This window comes from Lissotriton vulgaris, chromosome 4_1 (genome assembly GCF_964263255.1).
Source record: "Lissotriton vulgaris chromosome 4_1, aLisVul1.2, whole genome shotgun sequence".
NCBI classification, from domain to species: Eukaryota; Metazoa; Chordata; class Amphibia; order Caudata; family Salamandridae; genus Lissotriton; species Lissotriton vulgaris.
Genome location: NC_141691.1, coordinates 74,873,328 through 74,901,114, shown reverse-complemented (window position 1 = coordinate 74,901,114; position 27,787 = coordinate 74,873,328). Strand labels below are relative to the sequence as shown.

Here is a 27,787-nt window from a genome sequence, read left to right as displayed (position 1 = left end):
AGGATGCTTGTTTCCAGTCCAGGGAGGACCTGGCTTGGCAGTTCAGGCTGGAGTCTGGACTGTTCCCATGGGGCACAGGGTCAAGACTGATTTGCATATGGCTGGGTTCAAACTGGAATGGCATGGTGAGCAAAAAAACGATGGATTTAGCCCAGATCTCTGTACTGGGGTGAATGTATGACATATTTCTGCATTCTGTCCATCAACTGTTGTTTTTGCACTCCTTTCCTTGGGCCACTCTTCAACCGGGAGGTGGGTGAGGGATAGATTGAGCGATTCAGTGGAGGGAACACAGGGGAGGAAGAATGTAAGAATAAAAATGGACAGTGGAGAATCAAATACAGGAGTTGTATAAATGAAAAGAATTGGGGGCATATTATGAGCGAAGGCCACACCTGTCTGCGCAACCGATACCGACCAAAGGGCGGGCTATGGAACTTATTATTTGCTAAAGGGTCCAACCACCCCAGATTCTTCTACGGGAGCCTGGTAGGCTCAACTACATAAGGCCACCTAGTACAATAAAGGGAGAATTAAGACGTGCAGGATTCACGCTGACCCAATAACCCAGATAACCCTGATGAAATTGCCGGTAAAAGGAATTCGGCGATGAAACATGTTGGTTGTTTTTAATTAGAGCGGGCACACAGCACAGAATAAAGTTGGAGTTGCTATTGTAGCTCAGCTCTTTTTATGGTGATGGGACCAGATCTCGAGCACAGGAGGTTTGGTATACCACAGTGGGTCACTAACATTTAGAACACATTTAGTCTTTTCTTTTCATGCACAGTCTTTATCTCCATTCTTTTCGGTTGGCAGTTGCTGATGATGAGAACGTGAGGATCCAGGCGAGTACCAGTCTGCCATATCCTCCCCCGGGTGTTGCTCCCGTGAGGCACTGCCAACCCCCCTCCCCCTTTTTTCACAGGAGAAAGGTGTAGTGAGGTGTGGGGTAAACACGTGGGTTTTACGCATACACATACCCTGTTTTACAGGTTGTTCTTATTTTCTAAATTGTGACTGTAATTAGCACACACAGATAGAAGGTGGCAGTATACCCTCTGTTTAGTTGATTAACATATTAACAACTAGGGGTCCCCGACCCCATAGTTAGTAGGGGCAGGCCATTGATTGTCTATGGCATATTATCAAGAAACAGCATTAACATTATCGCTGCTTTAGCTGCAGAAAACTGCCGCTAAAGTGGCGATAATGGGCTTGATAAAAGCCCTTGTGAATTCCCATAGAAGCCCATGTCTGGTGTGAACATGGGCTTCTATGAGTTTAAGAAAAAACAGTGGTCCTTGACTATCAATTAGGAAACAAACTTTACATGAAAAACATTTTTGACTCTGAAAATGCAAATTAAATCAGCATACTTTGACTCAAGCTGGATAAGGGAGATATACGTCTTATCTGAATTGGCTCTATATACATTAAATGAAAATGAAATAGTACCCTAGCGTATCAACGAAATCAATAAATTGTCACCACACTCTGAAAAGTGTACTTCTGGAGAATTTACATATTTATTTACAGTTTTTATAAAACAATAGTAATCAAAAAACGGAGAAAGAAAAGGGTGCTCAAGTGTTTAGAAAAAGAAAGGAAAGAAATTTAGTATACAGTTCTGATATTTACAATAGAACAAAGCGGGCAACCTTCCGCTGTTGGTGTGTGCCTGTCCGCACAATTTGTTTTTGGGGGTAAGAGGAGGATGGGGACGTTATGGGTACAGGCACATTGGTAATAAAAGCGTCGACGTTTTGACCCTGATGCTCATGGGATGTTTGGGGCCTCGGCGGCGGGTCTTCCTCAGGACGGGGGAGGGAAGTGGGGAGGGGTAGAGAGCTGACTTGGCCGTAGTCCAATGAATGGTCTGGATCGGGCACCAATAGAGCTGGTCAACTGGGAATTCAGTTCAGGCTTCCAGGGTATGAATCACCTACTGTCTTGGGGAATGATTCACTGAGTAGGTCAATCTGTTCTTTATTATAATACCAATGAATGGATGTAATAGGGCAGTCCTACCGGTGCCCCCACGGGCAATCCGGTGGCTTAGAAGGAATATCGCCTCTGTTTCTGGCTGGGAATATTTTATGTCACCTCGAAGTAAGTATTCTGTGCCCCGGTGACCGCGAGCAGCGTCTAGCGCGAACAGCGTCTAGCGCGAGGAGCATTAGCTTTAAACGGCGGAGGGGCTTCTATGGGCATTCTCTACCGGCGTATTTCAAGCCCATTATCGCCATTGTAGCAGCAGTTTTCTGCCGCTAAAGTGGCGATGATGTTAACGCCATGCTTGATAATATACCCCAAAGTGCGGAACACAGGAGTTGTAAGCATGAAAAGAGTCAGTGGGGGGTCACAGGGGAAAAGAGACACTGGGATAACAAGGGAAGAAGAATGAATATACAGTATTAGATATAGAAATAATGAAAATAAATTGCAAAGGGAACATAAGGGAGAAAGAAGGAAAAGAGAGAATTGGGGAGCATTGCGAGGTTTATGAAGGGAGCACAGAAGCAAAATAAAGAATATATCAGTTGGGGTAAATATCATTATTATTCCTTACAGTTTCAGCAGCACACGTTTTTAAGCAGATCAAAAAGGTCTCTTAATTAGAAGTGCTATAAGACTCACCGGAATTATGGTACATATGGTCCCTATTATTCTCATTGAAATGCTGTTCAAGCAACTGGGGTGGGGGATTCGTGCCGCACTGTCATAATCGTTCAACTTGTAATCAATAGTGTATCCAATCCCCATACTGCTCAGTCAGTGCTGGAAACTTCGGAACAGATTTACTAACATTTTGCTTGTTTGTGACAGAAGTGACACAAACCTGTGCCCAATGTTTATTTGGGATTTTCTTTCCAAAAGTTGCCTGAAATTCACACAAGTCAGCGCCTTGTACTGCTTTTCACAAGGCGCTGCCTTGCATTGCTTTGTATCAAGGCCGTGTTCCATGGGTGGTACAAGGGCGTTGCCATGCAACCACCCATGAGTTCTGATGCAAAGTTCTATCGACTAACAATAATCAACATGGTTTTGTGCCAATAAAGAATGCCTCCTTGAGACAGGCGTTAAAAATGGAGAGAAAAGAAATTTCTTCTAATTTGCATGTGTGCTGCACTGTACAGCACACATCCAAAGTGGGCAAAGTTTTAAAGTTTGGGCTGGGTGGGGCAGGGTCAATGCTGATTTGCATATGGCTGGGTCCGCACTGAGGTGGCAATGAGTGCTAAATAACGATGGACTGAGATGCGGCCCGAGTAATTACCAGTGCCTGAGATTGATTCAATCATTCCATCCATCGCTGTTTGCATACTTCACTGAAACAAAAAATAAAGGCAGGCGAGGGGCTGTAGATGGAGGGTCGCATGCCCACTGTGCCACTGCAACCAACCAAGCTATACCTGGCTGATGAGCCCTAATACAGGTGAAACCGGCCCTTGGTTGCTTGTGTTCCGATTTAGTGAGGACCTGGAATGGCAGTTTGTGCTCGGGTGGTCCTATAGGAGCAGGGCCAAGAATGATTTGCATAAGGCTGGGACGAAATAAAGGTGTCATTGATTTTCAAAACAATGATGGACTGGGATGTGGCCCGAGTAATTAGCAGAGGCTAAGCTTGATTGTGGCATTCCAGGCATCACTTTTTGTATATTTTTGTGGGTCCCGTTCACACTGTGCTACAGGAACCATTCTATACCTGGCTGATGAGCCCATAATTTTGGGAATGGCACTCTTTGCAGGTTTCCCCCAAACCTTTTGCCTTCCTCCTCTTTTACTGACTTTCTTTTTGTTGTCTTTAGGTAACGTTGGGTGTAGTGGGCGGAGTGGTGCTACACGGAGCGCCACAGAGTTGAAATCAAACTCTGTGAAACTCCGTGTAGCTCTGCTATGCCACCCGCCTCCACCCTCCTATTACTTTAAACATTTACGGTAGTTAATACAAAATTAAATACACTTACCTTAAGCGCTATCCCCGGGCTGCCCTCCTCGTCTGTCTCCTCCGTGTCCAATACAGATTAAAGAAACTGCACATGCACGCGCACACCTGCGCATGTGCATTTCTCGCAAAGAAATTCGCATGTTCGGCGGGGCTCGCATCCGCAGTTTCCTTAATGTGTATGAACACGGAGGAAACAGACGAGGAGGGCAGCCCGGGGACGGCTCGCTTAAGGTAAGTGAACTGATTTTTTTATTAACTACTGTAAATGTTTAAAGTACTAGGGCGGTGGAGGCAGGTGGTGGCGGGCCAACTCCGCTCCGCTGCAGAGTGGTGCCTACTCCGTGTTCTCTGCGTAATAGGCACAACTCTCCACACTCCGTGGGCGGAGCAGAGTTCTCCACCCACCCTTAGCTTTAGGACTCTGAGCCCTTTACTACTGCTAATCAGTGCTAAAGTGCATATGCTTCTTCCCTAAATATGTGTAATTGGTGTATACCTGATTGACATATTCAAGTTACCTCTAAGTTCTTTGTAAGGTGGTATACCATATACCCAGGGCCTGTAAGTTAATGCTACTAGTGGGCTGTAGCACTTATTGTGCCCCCCACAGAAGTAGGCTTTTAAACGTGCCTCATGCCTGCCACTGTAGTGCCTGTGTGTAGTTTACTGCCACTTCAAATTGGCATTTAATACTACTTGTCAAGCCTTAAGCTCCCCTTTATATTAAACATGTCACCCCTAAGGTTGGCCCTATGTAGCCCTAAGGGTGTAAATGAATGGTAGGATATGCACTTTTATGTTTTGCATGTCTCGGTAGTGACAAATAGCTAATTTCGTTTTTCACTACTGTGAGGCCTGCTCTCCTCATAGGTTAGCATTTGGAATTCCTTAATACACGTTTGAGCTGTAATTCCTGATTAGAAAGGAGTTGCTCTTTCATGTTTTATATGTTTGGAATGGCATCAATAAATCCTCCTTACTGGTGGAGTTGGATTTAATTTTACTGTTTTAGAAATGGCACTTTTAGAAAGTGGACATTTCTCTCTACTTACGGCTCTCCGTGCCTGACAACCTGTCTCCAATACACGTCTGGACTGGGTGACTGCAACATTTGTGCATTCCCTCTACTCACACATCACAGGGCACTCAACTGCATTTGCATTCATCTGCATACTGATGGGTCATCCTGGTCAGGGAGGAATGGGAGGGTCTGACACTTACACGTCAATAGATAATGTCCTGTCCACACACAAATTGCTGATTACCCTCCACAGGTAGACCTGACAGACAGGAATGTTTTGAAAATGATCCTTGTGCACTTCAGAGGGCTCCTTTCAAGTCACCCCCCACAGCAGAGGCACTTTTGGGTATTAGCACTTTTTGGACCTGTAACCAGATACTGCTGGCTCTACATCTCCACACTGCCAGAAGGACGGCTGTGCTGCCAGGACGGACTGCCACTCTGTTAACTGCTCTGCTGTGTTGGCCTGCTGCTTGTTGAGCTGCAGGAAGGACTGCCACTTTGCTACCTGTCTTGCAGTGCTGGCCTGCTGCTTGCTGGTTTTTGCTGCCCAGACCTAGGTGTTCGCCATGGGCTTGCCTGCTTGCCCCCTTGCATGAATTTTCAGTGCCATCAAAGATTTCACTTGCTTGCCGTTGCTGTGGGACTCACTTGTGAGCCCGACAGTGGTACCTTTTTTCAAACAAGCAGAGCATGAGTCCCATGTAAGGAGAACGACCGCTTCACTTGAGGGCAACTGAGCTCCTTGGTGCTATTACATAGACTGTCCCACCGAGGGTAGCCCTCCAGCGCAGCCCCGCCTGACTGCCTAGATTAAGATCTAGTGCTTTCCTCTGTTAACACCCAAGCGCCCTGCTGTCTCACAAGACACCACATTCGATGCTTATGCTCAGGGATCTGATGATGCATTGCCTTGGCAACCCCAGAATTCGCCGGCAACTTTGCATCTAAGCCCCTCCCCCTACGGGGTTCCCCGACAACGCTGAGCCTCATTCCTCTGGGCCCATGATGCTGCATCACAACCACCCGTCTGGGGACTGTTGATGGAGAACTCCTCTCGAGATCACCGCCGTCCTCCCAGGTACTGTGTGAGCCACTAGACCCATAAGGTCCTTGAAAGCTGAGCTGTGTGCTTGAAGTCAGCGGAGATCCTTTACGCTACTGTGGTCCTGAGGGACCCCTGAGTGCCTTCGTCTAGACACCTGCTTTAAATATTACCACAATGGAAGTCCGAAGGGACTCGGAGCCTTCGAATATTTTGAACTGTTGATCGTGAGTGTTTTTAAAGGACAAGCACACGATTTTTGAAGGGAGCATTTATGAAAGAATTTAAAGAGTGGAAACTACTTACAATAAGCTGTCTCGGTGTCTCTTCTATTGGAAGTCTCTGTGTAGCTAAAATAAACAAAGGACTTCATCAGCTTATTCATCACCTTATTCAATGAAATGAACAACAGACTCTATATCTAACTGCATCTCATACTGCATCCCATATACATTAATTATTTTAGATTGTCATTTCAATCTATTATATTAATTAATTATTTTAATTAATTATTTTAGATTGTTATTTTAATTAATTGTGTAAGCCTATTATTTTCGCTTGTTATTTTTAAATTTAATTTACAGGTATGTCTGATGAATCGATGTCTGCACCTCCAAAATTTTTGGCAGTCCCTGGTGAACCTTCCATACCATGGAAACGTTGGAAGAACATATTTATAACTTATCTATTAGCTATTGGAGGGGACAAATATGGTCCTGTACGGAGACAAGCCATACTTTTACAACATCTCGGTGTGGAGGGTAGGAGAATATATGATGACTTGCCGGAAATATCATTGGGCACAGGAGATGGTCAAGCAGTGAATATATATGAAATGTCTTTACTAATGTTAGAGAAACACTTCACTCCAAAAGTAAATACTGTTTTTGAAAGACATAAATTCTTTTGCAGAGTACAAAGGTTTGATGAGAGCATCATGTCATATGTGGCGGATTTGCGTGGTCTTGCTGTCACATGTGATTTTCAAGGTTTATGTGATTCTTTGATAAGAGATCAAATTGTTAGATGCACAAGTAACAAAAGACTTAGAGAAAAATTGTTATCTAAAGATCCTACTTTGGAACAAGCTATTAGAATTGGTAGAAGTATGGAAAGTACTGACATGTGGGTCAAAGAAATTGATAAAGGTAAAAGTGTTTCTGGCAATCCGGTTGTGACGCCAAGCAAAGAGAGTGCAGTAGAAGTTAAAGAAGTAAAGAATGAAATGTATAAGAAACCTCAGATAAAAAGCAATGATAGTGGATTGACCAAAACAAGTGATAAGAGACCCATAATTTGTTATAGGTGTGGATGTCCAGGTCATGTAAGTTCAAGCTTTGCATGTGGAGCTAGAAATGCAACCTGCAGAATATGTGGCAAGAGGGGTCATCTGGCAAAGGCTTGTAGATCGAAGGGATACACTAAAAGTGCTACCATTAAGGAAATAGAGAATGGCGAAGAAGAAAAAGAAGAATTGTTTCTTTCTGTTGAAACTGTGGAAGAACCATCACAAGTTATTGGGTCACTGGAACACTTTGACTCTGATGTATCAAAGATTGGTGAGGCTTGTACAAATTTAAAAAGAGAAAGTACAACTAAATTAGAGAAACCTCACTGTGAAATTGCTCTGGGAAAAGGAACTGTAAATCTTTTGGCTGATTCTGGTAGCCTTTTTACTTTAATTTCAAAAGAGACTTTCATAGAAAAGTTAAATGGAGAAATAAAAGATTTGTTACCTGCGGATATGAGAGCTGTGGGGTACAATGGATCAAAAATTAATATTCTTGGAATGCAATGGATGGACATTGTTTTTAAAAAGAATGGAGTCCATGGAAGGGTATATATTACCAAAGAAGGATCTAATTTGCTCGGATGGCGTCATCAGAAAGACTTAAGTATTGTACTCAATCCAAATGCTGTGGAACCTGTGATGATTATTGAACAAGATGTGGATAATGTATCTTCTGGTGGGGAGTTGGAAAATGAATGGGGTAAAAAGTTAATGGAAAAACATTCTCAGATATTCTCTGATAAATTGGGTATGTTGAAAGGATTTTCACATCGTATAATTTTAAAGAAGAATGCTAAGCCAATAGTTCATAAAGTTAGAACAATTCCACACATGATGAGGGAACCACTTAGCAAGGAGTTAGATAAGCTATTGGAGGCTAAAGTTATAGAACCAATTGCATCATCAGAATGGTTGTCTCCAATTGTTGTCGCACCGAAGGAAGGGAACAAAATTCGTTTATGTATTGATTTGAGGGATTTGAATCGTAATATCTGGGTAGATAGACAACCTTTACCGAATATTGGAGAAATGTTGAGTAGAATGGGTGGAGGTTGTGTTTTTAGTGTGCTTGACATGTCTTCTGCTTATCATCAAGTGAATTTACATCCTGACTCACGGCCTTTAACATCTTTCGTAACTCCTTTGGGGGCATTTAGGTATTGTAGGATGCCGTTTGGGTTGGCGTCAGCCTCAGCAGTATTTCAACGTGTTATGCAGAATATTTTTAAGGGAATGGACAGAGTGTTGTGCTTTCAAGACGACATTATGATTGTTGGCAGGTCATTTGAAGAACATGATCAGTTGATGAATGATGTGTTGCGTAGAGTTTTGGAGCATGGTTTGACAATAAAAAAAGAGAAGTGTCAGTTAAGGCTAAGTCAAGTTAATTATTTAGGTCATCAAATATCTGCAGATGGTATAAGACCAAAAGGTAGTATTGTGAAAGCTGTCAGGGATGTTCCATCTCCCACTAATAAGGAACAGTTAAAGTCATTTTTAGGTCTCGCAGAATATTGTGCTAAATTTGTGCCTAAATTTGCTGACTTAGTGGAGCCTATGAGACTTCTTTTAAAAAAAGGAGTGTTATTTGAGTGGAGTGTTGGATGTCAGGACGCGTTTGTTAAGGTAAAGGAATGTATTTCAAAGGCTCCGTCATTAGGACATTTTGACTTTAAGAAGAAGTCCATTTTAGTCACAGATGCGAGTAATGTTGGATTGGGGGCGGTGTTGATACAGGTGTCAGATGGTAATGAAACCATCATTGGGTTTGCTTCACGTAGATTGCAGGGAGCAGAAAGATCGTATTCTACCATAGAGAAGGAAGCACTGGCATGTTGTTGGGGGATAACACATTTTAGGTATTATTTGTGGGGGTTGCCATTTGTGGTAAAGACAGATCATAAACCTTTAGTTCATGTTTTTAAAGGGGGACGAGGTCTGGATGGAAGTGTGACTCCCCGTATATCAAGATGGTTACTATCGGTCTTAGATTACAATTTTGTGGTGGAATATGTGCGAGGGAGTAGGAATGTCATTGCAGATTGTCTTTCTAGGATGCCAGTAGATGATGATATTTGTGTAGAAATATTAGAAGATTATGTGGTGAATATTGACAGTGAATTTGCTGTTAGTCAAGAAGAGTGGAGAGAAGCTTTGGAGTTAGATATGGAATACAAGAAGATAAAAGAGTTGATAATGAATTCTTGGAATGGATCTAATGAAGAGATTGTACATAAGCAATTTGTTTCTGTTAAGGATGAACTTAGTTTGCAAGGTGACAAGATTTTAAGAAGAAATAGGATAGTTCCACCAATTTTATTGAGGTCAAAGTTGTTGAGAATTGTACATGAGGGACATCTAGGTAGGAGTCTGACTAAACGTAGATTGAGAGAATTTTATTGGTGGCCAGAAATGGACAAGAATGTGGAGGATCTTGTGCGTGATTGTCATGCTTGTAGCAATAGTGATAAAGTGAAGATTACAAGGGAACCTCCGTTGAGGTGTGTGGAATTGCCCATGAAACCTTGGGAGAAATTAGCCTTGGATGTTTTGGGTCCAATTGATAAATTGGGTTGCAATAATAGGTTTTTGCTTGTGTTAGTGGATTACCATAGCAAGTGGTTTACTTGGAAATCTATGGGGCAAATTTGCACTTCAAATGTGATTGCATTCTTGAAAGAAGTTTTCTTGGAAGAAGGGGTACCCAAAACTCTCATAACTGACAATGGTGTTCAGTTAGTTTCTTCAGATATGACTAGTTTTCTTCTAAGTCTGGGCATTAGTCATGAGAGAGTGGCTTTGTTCCGTCCGCAAGCAAATGAACTTGTAGAGAGGGTCAATAGAATGATAATGGATTCCATACAACTTTCTTTGGCGAATGGTTTATCTTGGAAGGATGAGTTGCGAAGAATGATGTGGGGTCATAGAATTACATCACATTCAGTTACTGGAGTTTCTCCTTTTGTGGCTTTGAAGGGAAGAGAACCAGGTACTAAGGAGTCTCCAATGTGGTTGAAGGAAAAAAATCAAGTTTGGGTTGATAGGGAAAAAATGAGATCGAGAGCTATTGATTGTCAGTGGAGCAACACGTTAGAATTTGATAGTAGGAGACATGTGAAGGATTTAATTTTCAAAGAAGGTGATTGGGTTGTTGTAAGGAAGTTTGGTTTTGTAAGAAAAGGGGAAAGTAAGTTTTCTCAGCCACATAAAGTTGTTTCAGTTAAAGGCTCTGTGGTTGAATTAGATGATGGGAAGAAATGGAGTTTTGGTAGTTTGTGTAGAGTGTCTCATTTGTAAGTATATTTTGATGCAATGAAAACTGTGAATGTGATTTATTTGTGAAACAGTTCATTGATATGTATTGTACTTTGCAATGTGTTACATTTTCTAATGTTTTCTTATTTTCTTTCTTTTTTGATTCCGTAGGGGGGAAGATATGTAGTAATGCTTAGAATTAGATGATGCGGTCATAATGCAGTGGAATTGCATCAATGTGAATGTTCCAATTTAAACCAGTATTTGTGGGTTTGCTGATGGTTGCTGTACTTGACTTGTACTGAATAAAAGTCATCTTAATTCAACAACTTGAGTGGATTACTACAGTATTCAATCAGAATTTTCTCGTTTTGGTCTTGTTTTGCTGATAATACACTAAGCTATTTTTACAAAGCTGTGTGGTGGTTTCTGTGGTGTATTCGTTGTTTTACTGTGTGTGTTGCACAAATACTTTATACATTGCCTCTTTTGATAAGCCTGCCTGCTCTGTGCCAAGATACCAGAGGGTGAGCACAAGTTATCTCAGTTGTGTATCAGCTTACCCTGACTAGAGTGGTGGGTTCTGCCTGGTCTGGGTTTCATATCTTAGCCAACCACAAATCCCATTTCTAACACATAAGAATGGCAAATCAGGTTGTGGGTTGCGTGTGTTCTTGTTCAGGGAGGACCTGGCCTGGCAGTTCGGAGTTGGACTGTTCCTATTGGAGCAGGGTCAAAACTGATTTGAATATGGGTTGGTCCAAACAGAGGTGGCATGGTGTGCAAAATAAGGATGGACTGTGATGCGGTCCATAGTAATTATCAGTGGCTGAGATGAATTCAAGCTTTCCATCCATCACTTTTATGTATCCTTTAGTTAAATAAAAAATAAAGACAGACAAAGGGAGTGTTATTAATCTATGGCCGGAGAAAAGGAAGCATCCTACATGAAGTATTCACAGGCACAAATATGGTGACCATCACATAGAGATGCTGCAACATGCACCTCCAGAAAACAAATGGCATCAGATTTCACGCGAAACATACAGACCAGGCAGGTCAGCCTTGGAGTGGAACAGCCACAACCATCACACGCCTTTTGGCTTCTGAATGCCCAAATTACTTCTAGAAGCTCCTAATAGTGGTTTCGCCTCATTTTTAAAGATAGCAAATTGTTTCCAGTTGTGGGACTAAGTGAGAGGCATCAATATTATTTTGTTTCATCGTATCACATCACCTCATAGCAGAGCACCTCACTTTGGCATTTACAAAGGTTTCACATCTGAAGCTTAGAGTAGGCTGGAGTCGGAATAGTGTTTACCTTCCCCTAAAGCTCATAAAGGCAGGATCATTGTAAGGATAGCTTATCCTCTGATATGGGCAGCAATCAAGCAGCTCCTGTCCCCTCATGTGCTTTTGGTTAAGTAGGAGGCTTGCTTGATTGAATTGGATGAGGTGTGATGATTGGTCGCACTTGAATTTTTCCTGCAGAGAGGGAGGTGCAGAGGCACACACGTTTTAGGTCTCGTAGAGAGACCTATTGGGGTGAAACCAGAAAGTTAAACCAGGCGGATTGCGAGTGCGGATTTTCAACAGTTCACGTGAAATCACGTGACCACAAGCACGCGCATTTCCCCACCTCAACGCCATCAGCCTCCCTCCCACAGGCTTCCCCAGCGTGCGCAGTGCGCGCTGGCTTCCCTTCTCCTCCCCCTAATTGCTTGTTTTCACGGCCGCACTACATCAAAGGGTTCGGCTCCCCGCCCCCTGCTTCACGGACGCTTCTCAGGCCATCTGTTTTTCTCCTCTAACCAGGCTCGAGGCTTCATCCTGCCACTGATTACCCGTTCCCACCCAGGCAAGTCTTTTGTATCTCACTTCCACTCCCTTTCTTTTGGAGGCATGACACCTTCTGGTAAAGTCTGCACTATATCAAAACGCATAAATAAACAAATCTCGGAATGGTAACAAAAAGTCCCTCCATTGCCCGCACCCATATGCGTATCTCTCTGCATTCATTGTCCTGGATGGACCCCTCCCCCAACTCTTCTCATCCCTCTTTTACCCTGCAATCTGACCCTATTATCCCTCCTCCATGGTCACCTAATTGGCGCCCTTACTGTGATTTGCCCAGATTCACAGGATCTTGACCCTCCCGCCGAGACTCAAACTCTGTTCCCCAGCTTCAAAAGCGACCGCTCTAGCCGTTATGCCACATCCCGTCTTGCCGGCTGTGTCTCTCATTTCCCCTCCCCCTCCCCCTCCCCACAGCAATGCCAAGAGCATGTTATGCTAGCACATACGGCCGTCCTTTTGCCCCCACACTCAATACAAGTGCATGTGTTTGAACTCAGTCTCCTGTGTTTTTTCTTCACTTTAATATAACGCAAACTCGGCTTGATGGTATTGGAGCGCTTTACATGATGAGCCAGTTGCAGTGCACACACACAGATTCATTTATATGCATGGAGAGATTAAGTGATTTGCCCAGATTCACAGGATCTTGACCCTCCCGTCGAGACTCAAACTCTGTTCCCCAGCTTCAAAAGCGACCGCTCTAGCCGTTATGCCACATCCTGTCTTGGCAGCTGTGTCTCGCAGTTCCCCTCCCCCTCCCCACAGCAATGCCAAGAGCATGTTATGCTAGCACATACGGCCGTCCTTTTGCCCCCACACTCAATACAAGTGCATGTGTTTGAACTCAGTCTCCTGTGTTTTTTCTTCACTTTAATATAACGCAAACTCGGCTTGATGGTATCGGAGCGCTTTACATGATGAGCCAGTTGCAGTGCACACACACAGATTCATTTATATGCATGGAGAGATTAAGTGATTTGCCCAGATTCACAGGATCTTGACCCTCCCGTCGAGACTCAAACTCTGTTCCCCAGCTTCAAAAGCGACCGCTCTAGCCGTTATGCCACATCCTGTCTTGAAGGCCGTGTCTCGCATTTCCCCTCCCCTTCCCCACAGCAATGCCAAGAGCATGTTATAATACCACATTCTCGCCTTCATTCTCTGCCACACGTGGTTGGTGTCTGTTGGCTGTACTCCATGTAAGCTAAATATGGACCGACCTGTACATATGTAGGAAGCGAGTTTGACCAGGTTGTTTCCGATTTGGAATTGTTATACACTTTTAGACTTATTTTTGACTATATAGTTAAAATGTTGTGTGGCACAAACGCTCGCTCCTATTATCTTCCACTGCATACAGTATCATATGTAAGTTCAGTTTTTCCACGAGCTAAAATAATGTGTCCAACACTTGTTTTTTGCTGTTCTGGAAAATTTTTTCCCTGTTCATTTCATGCTGGTGTGGTGCAGCCTCCCCGTGTAGTAAAGCCTGCAAACCCCTTTCTCACATGCTGATCCTAACAACTCATTCCTTGGCGGCCCTGGGAGCTTCGAGTCATTCGATTTTGGAAAAGGGGGTGGTGATGGACAGAGTTTCTGAATGATGCAGAATACTCTTACCCAGTCAAGAGATCAGGGGTTGATCCATCACAGTTTTTTAGCTCACTGCACCATCCCAGCTCAGAACCTGGCTACATGCAAATTAGTCTGTTCCTGTCCCAGTGCATGATGGGAACAGGGCAAACCAAACTACAAGCCAATTCTTATACTGGGAAGGAAACAAGCTTCCGGGGACCAGTTTCTGGCATTTCAGCCGTAGTCCGCCCGGCTTGCTTGAATCTTGATGGTGCAATTAGCAAGGGACTCATGTCTGAGTATACCCTCCCCCACATAGTGTGGACAAAATCGATTTTGGAAAAGGGGGTGGTGATGGACAAAATCGATTTTGTCCACACTAAGTGTGGGAGGGTATACTCAGACGTGAGTCCCTTGCTCATTGCACCATCAGGATCCAAGCAAGCCGGGCCGACGACGGCTGAAATGCCAGAAACCGGTCCCCGGAAGCTTGTTTCCTTACCAGTGTAAGAATTGGCTTGGTAGTTTGGTTTGCCCTGTTCCCATGATGCCGTGGGACAGGAACAGACTAATTTGCATATAGCCAGGTTCTGAGCTGGGATGGTGCAGTGAGCTAAAAAACGGTGATGGATTAAGCCCTGATCTCTTGACTGGGTAGGAGTATTCTGCATCATTCAGAAACTCTGTCCATCACCACCCCCTTTCCAAAATCGATTTTGTCCACACTAAGTGTGGGAGGGTATACTCAGACGTGAGTCCCTTGCTCATTGCACCATCAGGATCCAAGCAAGCCGGGCCGACGAAGGCTGAAATGCCAGAAACCGGTCCCCGGAAGCTTGTTTCCTTACCAGTTTAAGAATTGGCTTGGTAGTTTGGTTTGCCCTGTTCCCATGATGCCGTGGGACAGGAACAGACTAATTTGCATATAGCCAGGTTCTGAGCTGGGATGGTGCAGTGAGCTAAAAAACGGTGATGGATTAAGCCCTGATCTCTTGACTGGGTAGGAGTATTCTGCATCATTCAGAAACTCTGTCCATCACCACCCCCTTTTCCAAAATCGATTTTGTCCACACTAAGTGTGGGAGGGTATACTCAGACGTGAGTCCCTTGCTCATTGCACCATCAGGATCCAAGCAAGCCGGGCCGACGACGGCTGAAATGCAAGAAACCGGTCCCCGGAAGCTTGTTTCCTTACCAGTGTAAGAATTGGCTTGGTAGTTTGGTTTGCCCTGTTCCCATGATGCCGTGGGACAGGAACAGACTAATTTGCATATAGCCAGGTTCTGAGCTGGGATGGTGCAGTGAGCTAAAAAACGGTGATGGATTAAGCCCTGATCTCTTGACTGGGTAGGAGTATTCTGCTTCATTCAGAAACTCTGTCCATCACCACCCCCTTTTCCAAAATCGATTTTGTCCACACTAAGTGTGGGAGGGTATACTCAGACGTGAGTCCCTTGCTCATTGCACCATCAGGATCCAAGCAAGCCGGGCCGACGACGGCTGAAATGCCAGAAACCGGTCCCCGGAAGCTTGTTTCCTTACCAGTGCAAGAATTGGCTTGGTAGTTTGGTTTGCCCTGTTCCCATGATGCCGTGGGACAGGAACAGACTAATTTGCATATAGCCAGGTTCTGAGCTGGGATGGTGCAGTGAGCTAAAAAACGGTGATGGATTAAGCCCTGATCTCTTGACTGGGTAGGAGTATTCTGCATCATTCAGAAACTCTGTCCATCGCCACCCCCTTTTCCAAAATCGATTTTGTCCACACTAAGTGTGGGAGGGTATACTCAGACGTGAGTCCCTTGCTCATTGCACCATCAGGATCCAAGCAAGCCGGGCCGACGACGGCTGAAATGCCAGAAACCGGTCCCCGGAAGCTTGTTTCCTTACCAGTTTAAGAATTGGCTTGGTAGTTTGGTTTGCCCTGTTCCCATGATGCCGTGGGACAGGAACAGACTAATTTGCATATAGCCAGGTTCTGAGCTGGGATGGTGCAGTGAGCTAAAAAACGGTGATGGATTAAGCCCTGATCTCTTGACTGGGTAGGAGTATTCTGCATCATTCAGAAACTCTGTCCATCACCACCCCCTTTTCCAAAATCGATTTTGTCCACACTAAGTGTGGGAGGGTATACTCAGACGTGAGTCCCTTGCTCATTGCACCATCAGGATCCAAGCAAGCCGGGCCGACGACGGCTGAAATGCAAGAAACCGGTCCCCGGAAGCTTGTTTCCTTACCAGTGTAAGAATTGGCTTGGTAGTTTGGTTTGCCCTGTTCCCATGATGCCGTGGGACAGGAACAGACTAATTTGCATATAGCCAGGTTCTGAGCTGGGATGGTGCAGTGAGCTAAAAAACGGTGATGGATTAAGCCCTGATCTCTTGACTGGGTAGGAGTATTCTGCTTCATTCAGAAACTCTGTCCATCACCACCCCCTTTTCCAAAATCGATTTTGTCCACACTAAGTGTGGGAGGGTATACTCAGACGTGAGTCCCTTGCTCATTGCACCATCAGGATCCAAGCAAGCCGGGCCGACGACGGCTGAAATGCCAGAAACCGGTCCCCGGAAGCTTGTTTCCTTACCAGTGCAAGAATTGGCTTGGTAGTTTGGTTTGCCCTGTTCCCATGATGCCGTGGGACAGGAACAGACTAATTTGCATATAGCCAGGTTCTGAGCTGGGATGGTGCAGTGAGCTAAAAAACGGTGATGGATTAAGCCCTGATCTCTTGACTGGGTAGGAGTATTCTGCATCATTCAGAAACTCTGTCCATCGCCACCCCCTTTTCCAAAATCGATTTTGTCCACACTAAGTGTGGGAGGGTATACTCAGACGTGAGTCCCTTGCTCATTGCACCATCAGGATCCAAGCAAGCCGGGCCGACGACGGCTGAAATGCCAGAAACCGGTCCCCGGAAGCTTGTTTCCTTACCAGTGTAAGAATTGGCTTGGTAGTTTGGTTTGCCCTGTTCCCATGATGCCGTGGGACAGGAACAGACTAATTTGCATATAGCCAGGTTCTGAGCTGGGATGGTGCAGTGAGCTAAAAAACGGTGATGGATTAAGCCCTGATCTCTTGACTGGGTAGGAGTATTCTGCATCATTCAGAAACTCTGTCCATCACCACCCCCTTTTCCAAAATCGATTTTGTCCACACTAAGTGCGGGAGGGTATACTCAGACGTGAGTCCCTTGCTCATTGCACCATCAGGATCCTAGCAATCCAGGCCGACGACGGCTGAAATGCCAGAAACCGGTCCCCGGAAGCTTGTTTCCTTACCAGTGTAAGAATTGGCTTGGTAGTTTGGTTTGCCCTGTTCCCATGATGCCGTGGACAGGAACAGACTAATTTGCATATAGCCAGGTTCTGAGCTGGGATGGTGCAGTGAGCTAAAAAACGGTGATGGATTAAGCCCTGATCTCTTGACTGGGTAGGAGGATTCTGCATCATTCAGAAACTCTGTCCATCACCACCCCCTTTTCCAAAATCCGCATCGAGTCATTCTACAGTTATGTGAGCTCTGATGGACCTTTGCCAACTGTTCATCTGTTATACTTTGACTGTGGGTAATTATTTCTGTCCTCTGGCACGACGCTGCAAACCCTACAGTTGTCCAACACAGGATATTGTTTTATGTTTATAAACATTGGAACTGCACCGCCTATGATCCCATTTTAATAGCGAATATATTTGAAATAACTAAAAACGGCAGACACGACATTAAGTTTGGGTGCTGGACGCATTTTTCAGCATCACTCAGCACCACCACAATATCACTCAGCGCCACCACATTATCACTCAGCACCACCACATCACCACTCAGCACCACCACAGCATCACTCAGCACCACCACTCAGCACCACCACAGCACCACTCAGCGCCACCACAGCACCACTCAGCACCACCACAGCACTACTCAGCGCTACCCCAGCATCACTCAGCACCACCACAGCACCACTCAGCACTACCACAGCATCACTCAGCACCACCCCAGCATCACTCAGCACCACCACAGCACCACTCAGCACCACCACAGCATCACTCAGCGCCAACCCAGCATCACACAGCACCACCACAGCACCACTCAGCGCTACCCCAGCATCACTCAGCACCACCACATTATCACTCAGCACCGCCACATTATCACTCAGCACCACCACAGCACCACTCAGCACCACCACAGCACCACTCAGCACCACCACATTATCAATCAGCACCACCACAGCACCACTCAGCACCACCACAGCACCACTCAGCACCACCACAGCATCATTCAGCACCACCACAGCATCACTCAGCGCAACCCCAGGTTATAGGTGTCACATTTGCGAAAGTTATAACTATTGGCATTGTAAATAACAAAGCTATTAATTTAGCTATTTTCAAAACCAACACATAAATAAAAGAATTGTCATTTACAAGACCAATAGCTCAAACTTTCCTAATGCGAGACCTATTGCATTGCAAATGCTTGTTGTAGATGAGGCGCTGGGGTCCGAAGCACCCCTGAGGATGCCGCACTTCAGCTGCAGAGGACCGGTAGATGCATGAAAGCACGTGCTACAAAAGGCGAGACACCCACGTACCAATTGGGTGTTCGCGCGGTCTGTCACCAGCTTGCCCTGCGCAGGTGAAGCTGACCTCAGCTTTAACGTCAATCATTCTGTGGCTAGAGTGCCATCTTCCCAGGAAGGTCAAGTATATTGCCCTACGAGACAGATCCGTGATAAGCAAATTCGGGTAGACAGCGATTTGTGAGACTTGCCCTGCCTCCGTCCACCCACAGGCGCGTTTGGTACAATTTTGAAATTAATCAATTCATTCTAGGGAATGTAAACTCTAAAAAAAAACTTCTGCAATACAAAAACGGTTGGTCATTTATTTATGACAGCAAAACAATCAAAATGAGAGCAATCATTGCAAACTATTTTTAGGAAGGAACACAGAGAGGGGTTGGAGGTTACAGGTGTATTCCTGTTTTCCAGGATAAAAAGAAAAAATGAGAACGTCAAGGGGACAGAGACAGGTGGTGGTGAAGCTCTATGCTCGTATGAGGTTTCAACCAGAAAGGAGCAAATGAATGCCCAGCCAGGCAAAAGTAGCTAGAAGAAGCGTAGTAAACAAGGGCTACTGCCCAGCAAAGGCGAAGGTGGGAAAACCACCTCCTCAGGCGGAAACATGACCAACATTAATAGACAAACAAGCAATGAATGGAGGTAAATGTTACAGGACAAAAGAAGGACGTCAAGCAATAAAAAGTTAATTACTGAAATATATGCTTTAAACTTTATACCAAACCCTAAAAACTTTGGGGCAGATTTATGTTAACTGGCAAAAACGGCACAGATGCGTCACGCATATGTGCCGTTAAGGTGGCGCATTGCTGGAGTTGCGTCGCGCTTGCGACGCAGCTCCAGCAAGGCTCGGGGGTGCCCCATTTTAACAATGCTGCGTCAAGACCTACGCCTGGTTCAAGCAGGCGCAGGCTTTTGACGCACCATTGGCCTGAAAGTGACTGAGTGAAATCTTATAGATTTCACTCAGCCACTTTTGCGAGGCGCACCTGCCCTGGAACGCCCACCCTGCGCCGGAACGCCCACAAGCGGCGCAGGGCTTTACAACATGACGCATCTGCCTAGATGCGTCACGTTGTAAATCGTTCGTAGGGATGCGCCACGTTTACGCCGCCTTGCGTGACGCAACAGCGGTGTAAACGTGGCGCAAGGGCCTCAGAAATCTGCCCCTTTGAACGCTCCGAATGAGATATCAAACATTTTACTATTTTCAAGTGAGTTGCTTGAGTAGGGTTCATGGTTTGAAATTAATTCTCTTAAGATTATTATAACGGTTAAACTATATATATATATATATATTCACAGAAAAAACCATAGGTTAAAGACCATATATAGTTAGGAATTTGCATTTACAAAACCTTGAAAATTCAATCAAAAAACCATAGGTTATAGACCATATATAGTTAGGGATTAGCATTTAAAAAACCTTATTTTATTTGCACAAAACCATTGAAATTCCATATATAGTTAGTTGCACTAACTATATATCGCGGACCCGCAATCCACTGCTAATGATGTCACATATTACATCATTCATGACATGGTCAGTGACATTGCAACTAACTATATATGGAATTTCAATGGTTTTGTGTGAGTAAAATAAGGTTTTGTAAATGCGAATTCCTAACTATATATGGTCTATAACCTATGGTTTTTTCAGTGAATTGTCAAGGTTTTGTAAATGCTAATTCCTAACTATATATGGTCTATAACCTATGGTTTTTTCAGTGAATTTTCAAGGTTTTGTAAATGCTAATTCCTAACTATATATGGTCTATAACCTATGGTTTTTTCAGTGAATATATATATATATACATACTTATATAAACATATATCATCTGTATATCTATATAAATACAAACATAAATGCATGCATACATATACTTATATGCATACAGATGCATGTTATTTACATGAAAGTTGAAAAAACACTAATAAAAGCAAAGCTAAAAAGCCACCTCATTACAAACAGAATGGCTTTAACTTAAACGAGGGCGAGATCTATTGCATTTTCAATGCTTGTTTACTTTGGTTCCATCAAGAAGGCATTCAGATGTGTCACACATTTGCCATAAATTCTGAATGTTAGCACTCTAGTTGCACATTAGATCACTGTAGTAAAGCTACTGCTCACCAGGGACGTCTGCTGCTGGTATTCAAAGTGCATGTTTCAGTCTGCATGTCAGAATTTTTTTAATGAAATAGAAGAGGATTTGAGAAGTCACTCAAAATGTGCCCTAATGTTTCATTCTGCAGCACTAATCATACTTTCTATGGCAAAATAATAATAATAATAATAATAAAGGATTTTATAAAGCGCCTGGTGACGCCATCTCGGCGTGTCCCCGCGCTGTGGAGAGAGAAGCAGGAGAAAGTAACCCCCTCATGTTGTTTCTTTTTAAATTAAATGTTTTAAGAGTTACCACTTTATTCCAATTATTATTATTATTATTATTATTATTATTAATGAGTTTTATATAGCGCCCGGTTACCCTTGGGCATCCCCGCGCTGATCCAAAGGAAGACACTGCCACTGAAACCAATCCTGAAGCCAATCAAGATGGCTTCAGGTGTGCCATACCTTTGTAATAAGTAGGACTGTTAGCGCTCTAGTTGTTCTTTAGAACACTCTAGGAGGCTGCAGTAGAACACAAAGGAATCAACTGACAGTCTCTGTCCTTGTTGGATGTACATGTTTTACTGAGAATGTCAGACTTCATTTTCACATGACTGAGAAAGATAATGTGAATTTACAGAAAATATGCTTTCAGTTTAGCTTATAGATCCCCTTCCAAACCACTGTGGGAAAATCATGAGATATTAGTTTTCTTTCAAACAATATTCATGATATCACAGCAGAAGGTTTTTTCACATGGTAAAATCACCTTAGAACCCACCACAATTCCTAAAACGAGTATGGAACCATCAACAAATGATTTATAATGTAACTAAAGTCCTAAAACCCTCTATTAACTACAATGCTTTTTAATGAGGTGCTATCATGTATATTGGTCCCAAGATGGCTGCCAACACTTCTTGGATGAAGTGCTGGCAGCCAATCAGATCAGATGTGTGGTTAGGCTCCGCCCAGATATATATCTTTTTTTGAACCTAAATTACTCAAAATCCACTGGAGCACATATATTGAGACCTAGCAAAGGCACATCGGGCTAACAGTCCCTACAATTTTGCCAAGTTTCGTGCAAATCCATTCAGCCGTTCGAGCTAAAAGTGAGGCCAACCGCCCTATGGAAATTAACATGGGAAAAACGTGTTTTGGGACCCCCCCTTTTTTTCTTGGCCCCCCCTTGATGAAACCCCCCCAAATTGTCAGGGGCTGCTCAGAAACAAAATGTTCCATTTTCCTGAAAATTTCAGCCAATTCCGTCCACAAACGCCAAAGTTATTAGACATAGAATTTTCAAAAATCACATAGAGAAAAAATCCTAACTATATATACCTACTGGCGACCGCCAGTAGGTTATATATATATATATATATATAAATATATATATATATATATATATATATATATATATATATATATATATATATATATATATTTCAGTGGGTAAGACCTGCACAGAAAATTCATCAGGTGTTCGCAATAGGGGCATTAATAATATGCAATATATTTTGTTGATGTAATACACTAAAGGACACATTTTAAAAAGTGAATTTCATGATTTAAAGGAGGTATGTCTGCACACTCGTATAGTAACCAGGAACTGGAACACCTTTCCATTGATCTTCAGTTCTGCCTCCAAACCCTCCTCACAGAAGACACACCTCTTGAAAGAAAACTAATTCACAACCCAGTAAGAGTCCTCTTTCACTCTCTACTCTTAATTGTATATGCCTTTGACCCTGTAGAGCGCTCCAGTGTCTTTTGAGCAGTTACGCACCATACAAATACTCCAAGCATGCATACACCACAGCTTATGTCTACAGATATGACTCTGCCTTTCAGTCTATGCCTCTCACATTAACCCATCAACCACTTCCTTCCTAGAAGATCTCCTGCTGTCCCCTGCCACCAAAGAAGACCGCAGATTCTAGGATATACAAAATGAAGGTTTTATTCATATACCAAGCAGCATAAGGCAGGAACAGATGGGTAGATTCACACAGGGGGATGAGTTCTGTCTCCTCGGTTTAGCCTACTCCTGGGTTACCCCAGCTAGTGCTGGAACCTCAAGCATCTGTAAGATACTGCGAGTACTGGAGACAGGCACATCCATGGCTTCAGCAAAGCGATGCAGGCAATGAGGAGCTGCAGGATGGACCGGCTCCTAATCGGTAGTCTCCAGGGGTTCCTCTTCCTGGACCTCCCTGCGATTCAGACGGTATTCGCAGATAAAGGCTTCCTTCAAGTTACAAGGTAGGTCGTTCCATTTCCCTGTTCCTGAAACAGAAATACTCAGTGTGAGGCAGGGACCAAACAGCAAAGAAAGTGTTGGAATGGGCTTGGAGATGGGGGGTTCTAGAAGGATTGGGGGTTCTAGTAGAGTGTGGGTTGGACTGAATCCAAGAGGAGAGTTTGTACAATAGTGACATCAGCTTCACTGAAAAAGGTGGAGAAGGCATGAAGCAAAAGTGGAAATTAGTATAAAGATGTCTGAGGATGGACTGATCATAATATGTATGTAAGGCGAAAGATGGAGAAAATGAAATACTTGTCTTGAAAGAGCAGATATGGTAAGTAAATCCTGGACTAAGATCCTTATTATCCAATGTAGTGAATCTGACATGCACAGTTGTACATACACACATGGGCCCAGTCGTGCATGAGAATATGGTACACGCTATACAACCCCACTCATAACAAAGTAAAGTGTTCATTCGTGGGAACCCTGGTCAACTGTTGTGATTTGAATAGTCGCCCTGGATATGGAAAATAGATATTTGAAGCTGTTGGTGCATAATCAATTTTATAGCTATCTAGAATGCCATTCCCCAAATTTTAGAATGTTATTGTCTATTAAAAAAAACAAAGAATTGCACTAAGATGGCGTCCTAAACCAGCCCTTTTAACATAATTCAAGCCTGGCGCAAATGGAAAAAGATATTTTTCCCCCACATGCTAGTAGCTGAACAGTTAATTACTGGGTATCTTCAATAACTAGAGTCAAAGTCAAGATGGGTCTCCAAATTAGTGTCAGCCGCTACAACACCATCTCATTGCTACTTGTGGGTGGTTCCATCAGCAACTACGCCTCTTCTAATGAAAATTAATGAAATAGGGAACTGTGTGTCAGCGACTGCCTACCAGTCAGCTCCCGATCCGCAGGGCATATTTGTCAAATGTTCACATTACGCAGCGAGCCTCCTTGCTGTGCTGCATGAAAGGGAGAAGGCAGGATAGCATCGTGTTTAACATTATATGGCGCATTCCAGCTCTCTGCCTGCGCTGGCGCACAAACTGCTTACTAGCACCAACGCAGGCACTCTTGCACTATGCTGCAAAGGTGCCTGCATTGTAGGCAGACTTGTTTTTGTGCAGCACAGACAGAAAGAGGAAAAACAAGGAGAAATAAGCATATTTTTCCTTGTTAAGCCTCTCCTGGGGAGATGTAGCATTTTGATGCATTCTCCGGACAACCACTAATGATATATCTTTTGATATGTGCCAAAATCCATGGCTGGATACATGGGAGCACCCACGGAATGTCTTCCTGCGGCAGAGACACAAGGCAGTGACTCAAACAGCCTTGTGCTACTCCACATTTACCAAGTCAAGCAGGTCAATGCAAGGTGGCTTTGCATGGCTTGGGAAATGATAGTCTAGGTTTTGCGTCCCCTTGCGTGGCGCAAGGGCGATGCAAAACTAGCATAACCATGGCCCCCTGATTTCTCCCACACAGGTGAACAATATCCTATCCTTAGCACAAACTACCCCTGCCAAGAGGAACGCTTCCCAAAACTCCTGAAAGAAGATGCGAGTATCTCCATTCCAAAAATTCTAATTTAGTGCTCTCTAATGTGGGCACGGTTATACGTTGCAGTATTAGCAATAATTCTAGTGAAAATCGTTGTCACAGAACTTCAGTAGCATTTAGACAATGACATTGATTATGGTTCTGGACTGCTACTCCCGTCTTGGATAGGTTCCTGGTGCTGATGCCCTTCAGATTTTGTGGCTGATGTCATGTCCGCCTCTTTGTCATGTTGAATCTGCCTACTGCATTTGACACCACGAGAAGGTTATCTACAGTTGCAAGAGCTGAGATATCACCATCAGATAGTTCACACCTTTTCTCAGCCAAAGATCTCAGATGGTCTCCTTGGTTCGTTTTCTTTTGTTAAAATGGCCACATCACTGTGGAACACCTGACAGCTCTCCTCTTTCACTCAGAGATGTTTTAAGTTCTGGACAAATTTGACATTGTCCAGGGCCTCCCCCTTCCAAGAGCTCTCCTGTGAAAGTGAACATTATCTCTATTTTACCACTATCTATTCTATTTCTCTCTCTTTAAACTCCCCTCTCTCTGTTATCCTCTACCACTGGCTCAGGCTCTCTACCCAGTGTCATCTTAATGATTTTTAGTGTCCTGGGTAAAATATATTTTAACTATCACCCTGTTAAAGCTTAACATATAATGTATTATTGTTTGCCACCATGGATAGTGTGAATTATCAGGAAATGGGCTATGAAATATTTTTTTTCCACACATGGACTCTAAAAACATTTTCTGGCTTGTGCCCTTAAAGATCTCAAGATTACACTGCTCTCACTGCCTAGTTCATCCCCTTGTTCAGACTCCCAACAGTGTGGAATACTTTGCAGTTGGCCTGGGTGGAAAATTCCGTTCCGCTCGAGGAATTTGGGTAATGTCGCGTTACGCAGAGATCGCCAAATTGCCCAAAATTCTGCATTCCGCGGCTTTGTGGAGTTTTGTGCTTGTTCGCATTCGCAAAATTCGTTCTCAAAAGCAGTGTTTTAAGTGGGCAGGTTCCTGTCTCTACTGAGCCCTCATTTCTTTAATTTACTGTTCTGTCTCAGCAAAAAAAATCTTTTAGCTAAAAAACAAAAGACTCTGGGTAACAGGATTGGAGGGTGTAGCTGAATAAAGCCATTCTGGAGGGGGTCTACTGGGGAAGGAAGGAGTAGGACCAGTAGGAGCAGGATGAAGATAAGTAGCAGAATAAGGGCCAGAAAAAGGATCCCAAGGATGGCTAGTATGACGACAGCCACAAGGAACAAGACAAGAAAAACCAGGCTCAGGGAGACCTAATCCATCGGAATCAGTGTTATCAATGCCAGAAGGGACCAGGAACAAATAGACAATAAGGAACAGGGCACAGACAAACAGGACTAGGGGCATCAGGACATGGGTGAGAAGGTTAAAGAGGGTCAGGATGATATGGAACAGGGGAATCTTGACTCAGTGGACAAGGGCCCGAAGGAACAGAAACACTAGGGGTAGAAGGAACAGAAGGCCAAGGGCCATAACAACAAGGAGGGCTAAGAGCGCCTTGGTCACCATCCAGGAGCAGAGGACGCGGACAACCAAGGGCAGGAGTAGCAGACCTAGGTAGACAGATCAAAGAGGACCAGTACCAAGAAACCAATAGAAAGAGGGCCAATACCACAGAGATCAGATCAAGGAGGACCAGTAGCTAGAGACCAATAGAAAGAAGGATCAGAGACAGGAGGGCCAGTACCACAGAGATCAGATCAAGGAGGACCAGTAGCTAGAGACCAATAGAAAGAAGGATCAGAGACAGGAGGGCCAATACCACAGAGATCAGATCAAGGAGGACCAGTACCAAGAGACCAATAGAAAGAAGGATCAGAGACAGGAGGGCCAATACCACAGAGATCAGATCAAGGAGGACCAGTAGCTAGAGACCAATAGAAAGAAGGATCAGAGACAGGAGGGCCAATACCACAGAGATCAGATCAAGGAGGACCAGTACCTAGAGACCAATAGAAAGAAGGATCAGAGACAGGAGGGCCAATACCACAGAGATCAGATCAAGGAGGACCAGTACCAAGAGACAAATAGAAAGAAGGATCAGAGACAAGAGGGCCAATACCACAGAGATCAGATCAAGGTGGACCAGTACCAAGAGACCGATAGAAAGAAGGATCAGAGACAGGAGGGCCAATACCACAGAGATCAGATCAAGAAGGACCAGTACCAAGAGACCAATAGAAAGAAGGATCAGAGACAGGAGGGCCAATACCACAGAGATCAGATCAAGGTGGACCAGTACCAAGAGACCAATAGAAAGAAGGATCAGAGACAAGAGGGCCAAGACACACACAGATCGGATCAAGGAGGACCAGTACCAAGAGACCAATAGAAAGAAGGATCAGAGACAGGAGGGCCAATACCACAGAGATCGGATCAAAGAGGACCAGTACCAAAAGACCAATAGAAAGAAGGATCAGAGTCAAGAGGGCCAAGACACACAGAGATCGGATCAAGGCGGACCAGTACCAAGAGACCAATAGAAAGAAGGATCAGAGACAAGAGGGCCAAGACATACAGAGATCGGATCAAGGAGGACCAGTACCAAGAGACGAATAGAAAGAAGGATCAGAGACAGGAGGGCCAATACCACAGAGATCAGATCAAGGAAGACCAGTACCAAGAGACCAATAGAAAGAAGGATCAGAGACAAGTGGGCCAAGACACACACAGATCAGACCAAGGAGGACCAGTACCAATAGACTAATAGAAAGAAGGATCAGAGACAAGAGGGCCAAGACACACAGAGATAAGATCAAGGAGGACCAGTACCAAGAGACCAATAGAAAGAGGGCCAAGACCACAGAGATCAGATCAAAGAGGACCAATACCAAGAGACCAATAGAAAGAAGGATCAGAGACAAGAGGGCCAAGACACACAGAGATCACATCAAGGAGGACCGGTACCAAGAGACCAATAGAAAGAGGGCCAAGACCACAGAGATCAGATCAAAGAGGACCAGTACCAAGAGACCAATAGAAAGAAGGATCAGAGACAAGAGGGCCAAGACACACAGAGATCGGGTCAAGGAGGACCAGTAGCTAGAGACCAATAGAAAGAAGGATCAGAGACAGGAGGGCCAATACCACAGAGATCAGATCAAGGAGGACCAGTACCAAGAGACCAATAGAAAGAAGGCTCAGAGACAAGAGGGCCAATACCACAGAGATCAGATCAAGGTGGACCAGTACCTAGAGACCAATAGAAAGAAGGATCAGAGACAGGAGGGCCAATACCACA

The 27,787-nt window shown here is 44.2% G+C and overlaps 1 protein-coding gene across 1 annotated transcript in view; it reads right to left on the bottom strand.

The window, feature by feature from the left end:
• Positions 1-22,629: 22,629 nt before the first annotated feature.
• Positions 22,630-27,787, bottom strand: part of LOC147718398 (C-type Lectin CRL-like) — a 42,569-nt gene continuing 37,411 nt past the window's right edge. The window contains exon 5 of the mRNA XM_086918337.1: positions 22,630-22,973. Within this exon, the coding sequence (XP_086774463.1) occupies positions 22,861-22,973 (113 nt within the window). The 3' untranslated portion in view covers positions 22,630-22,860. The remainder of the gene's footprint in view (positions 22,974-27,787) is intronic.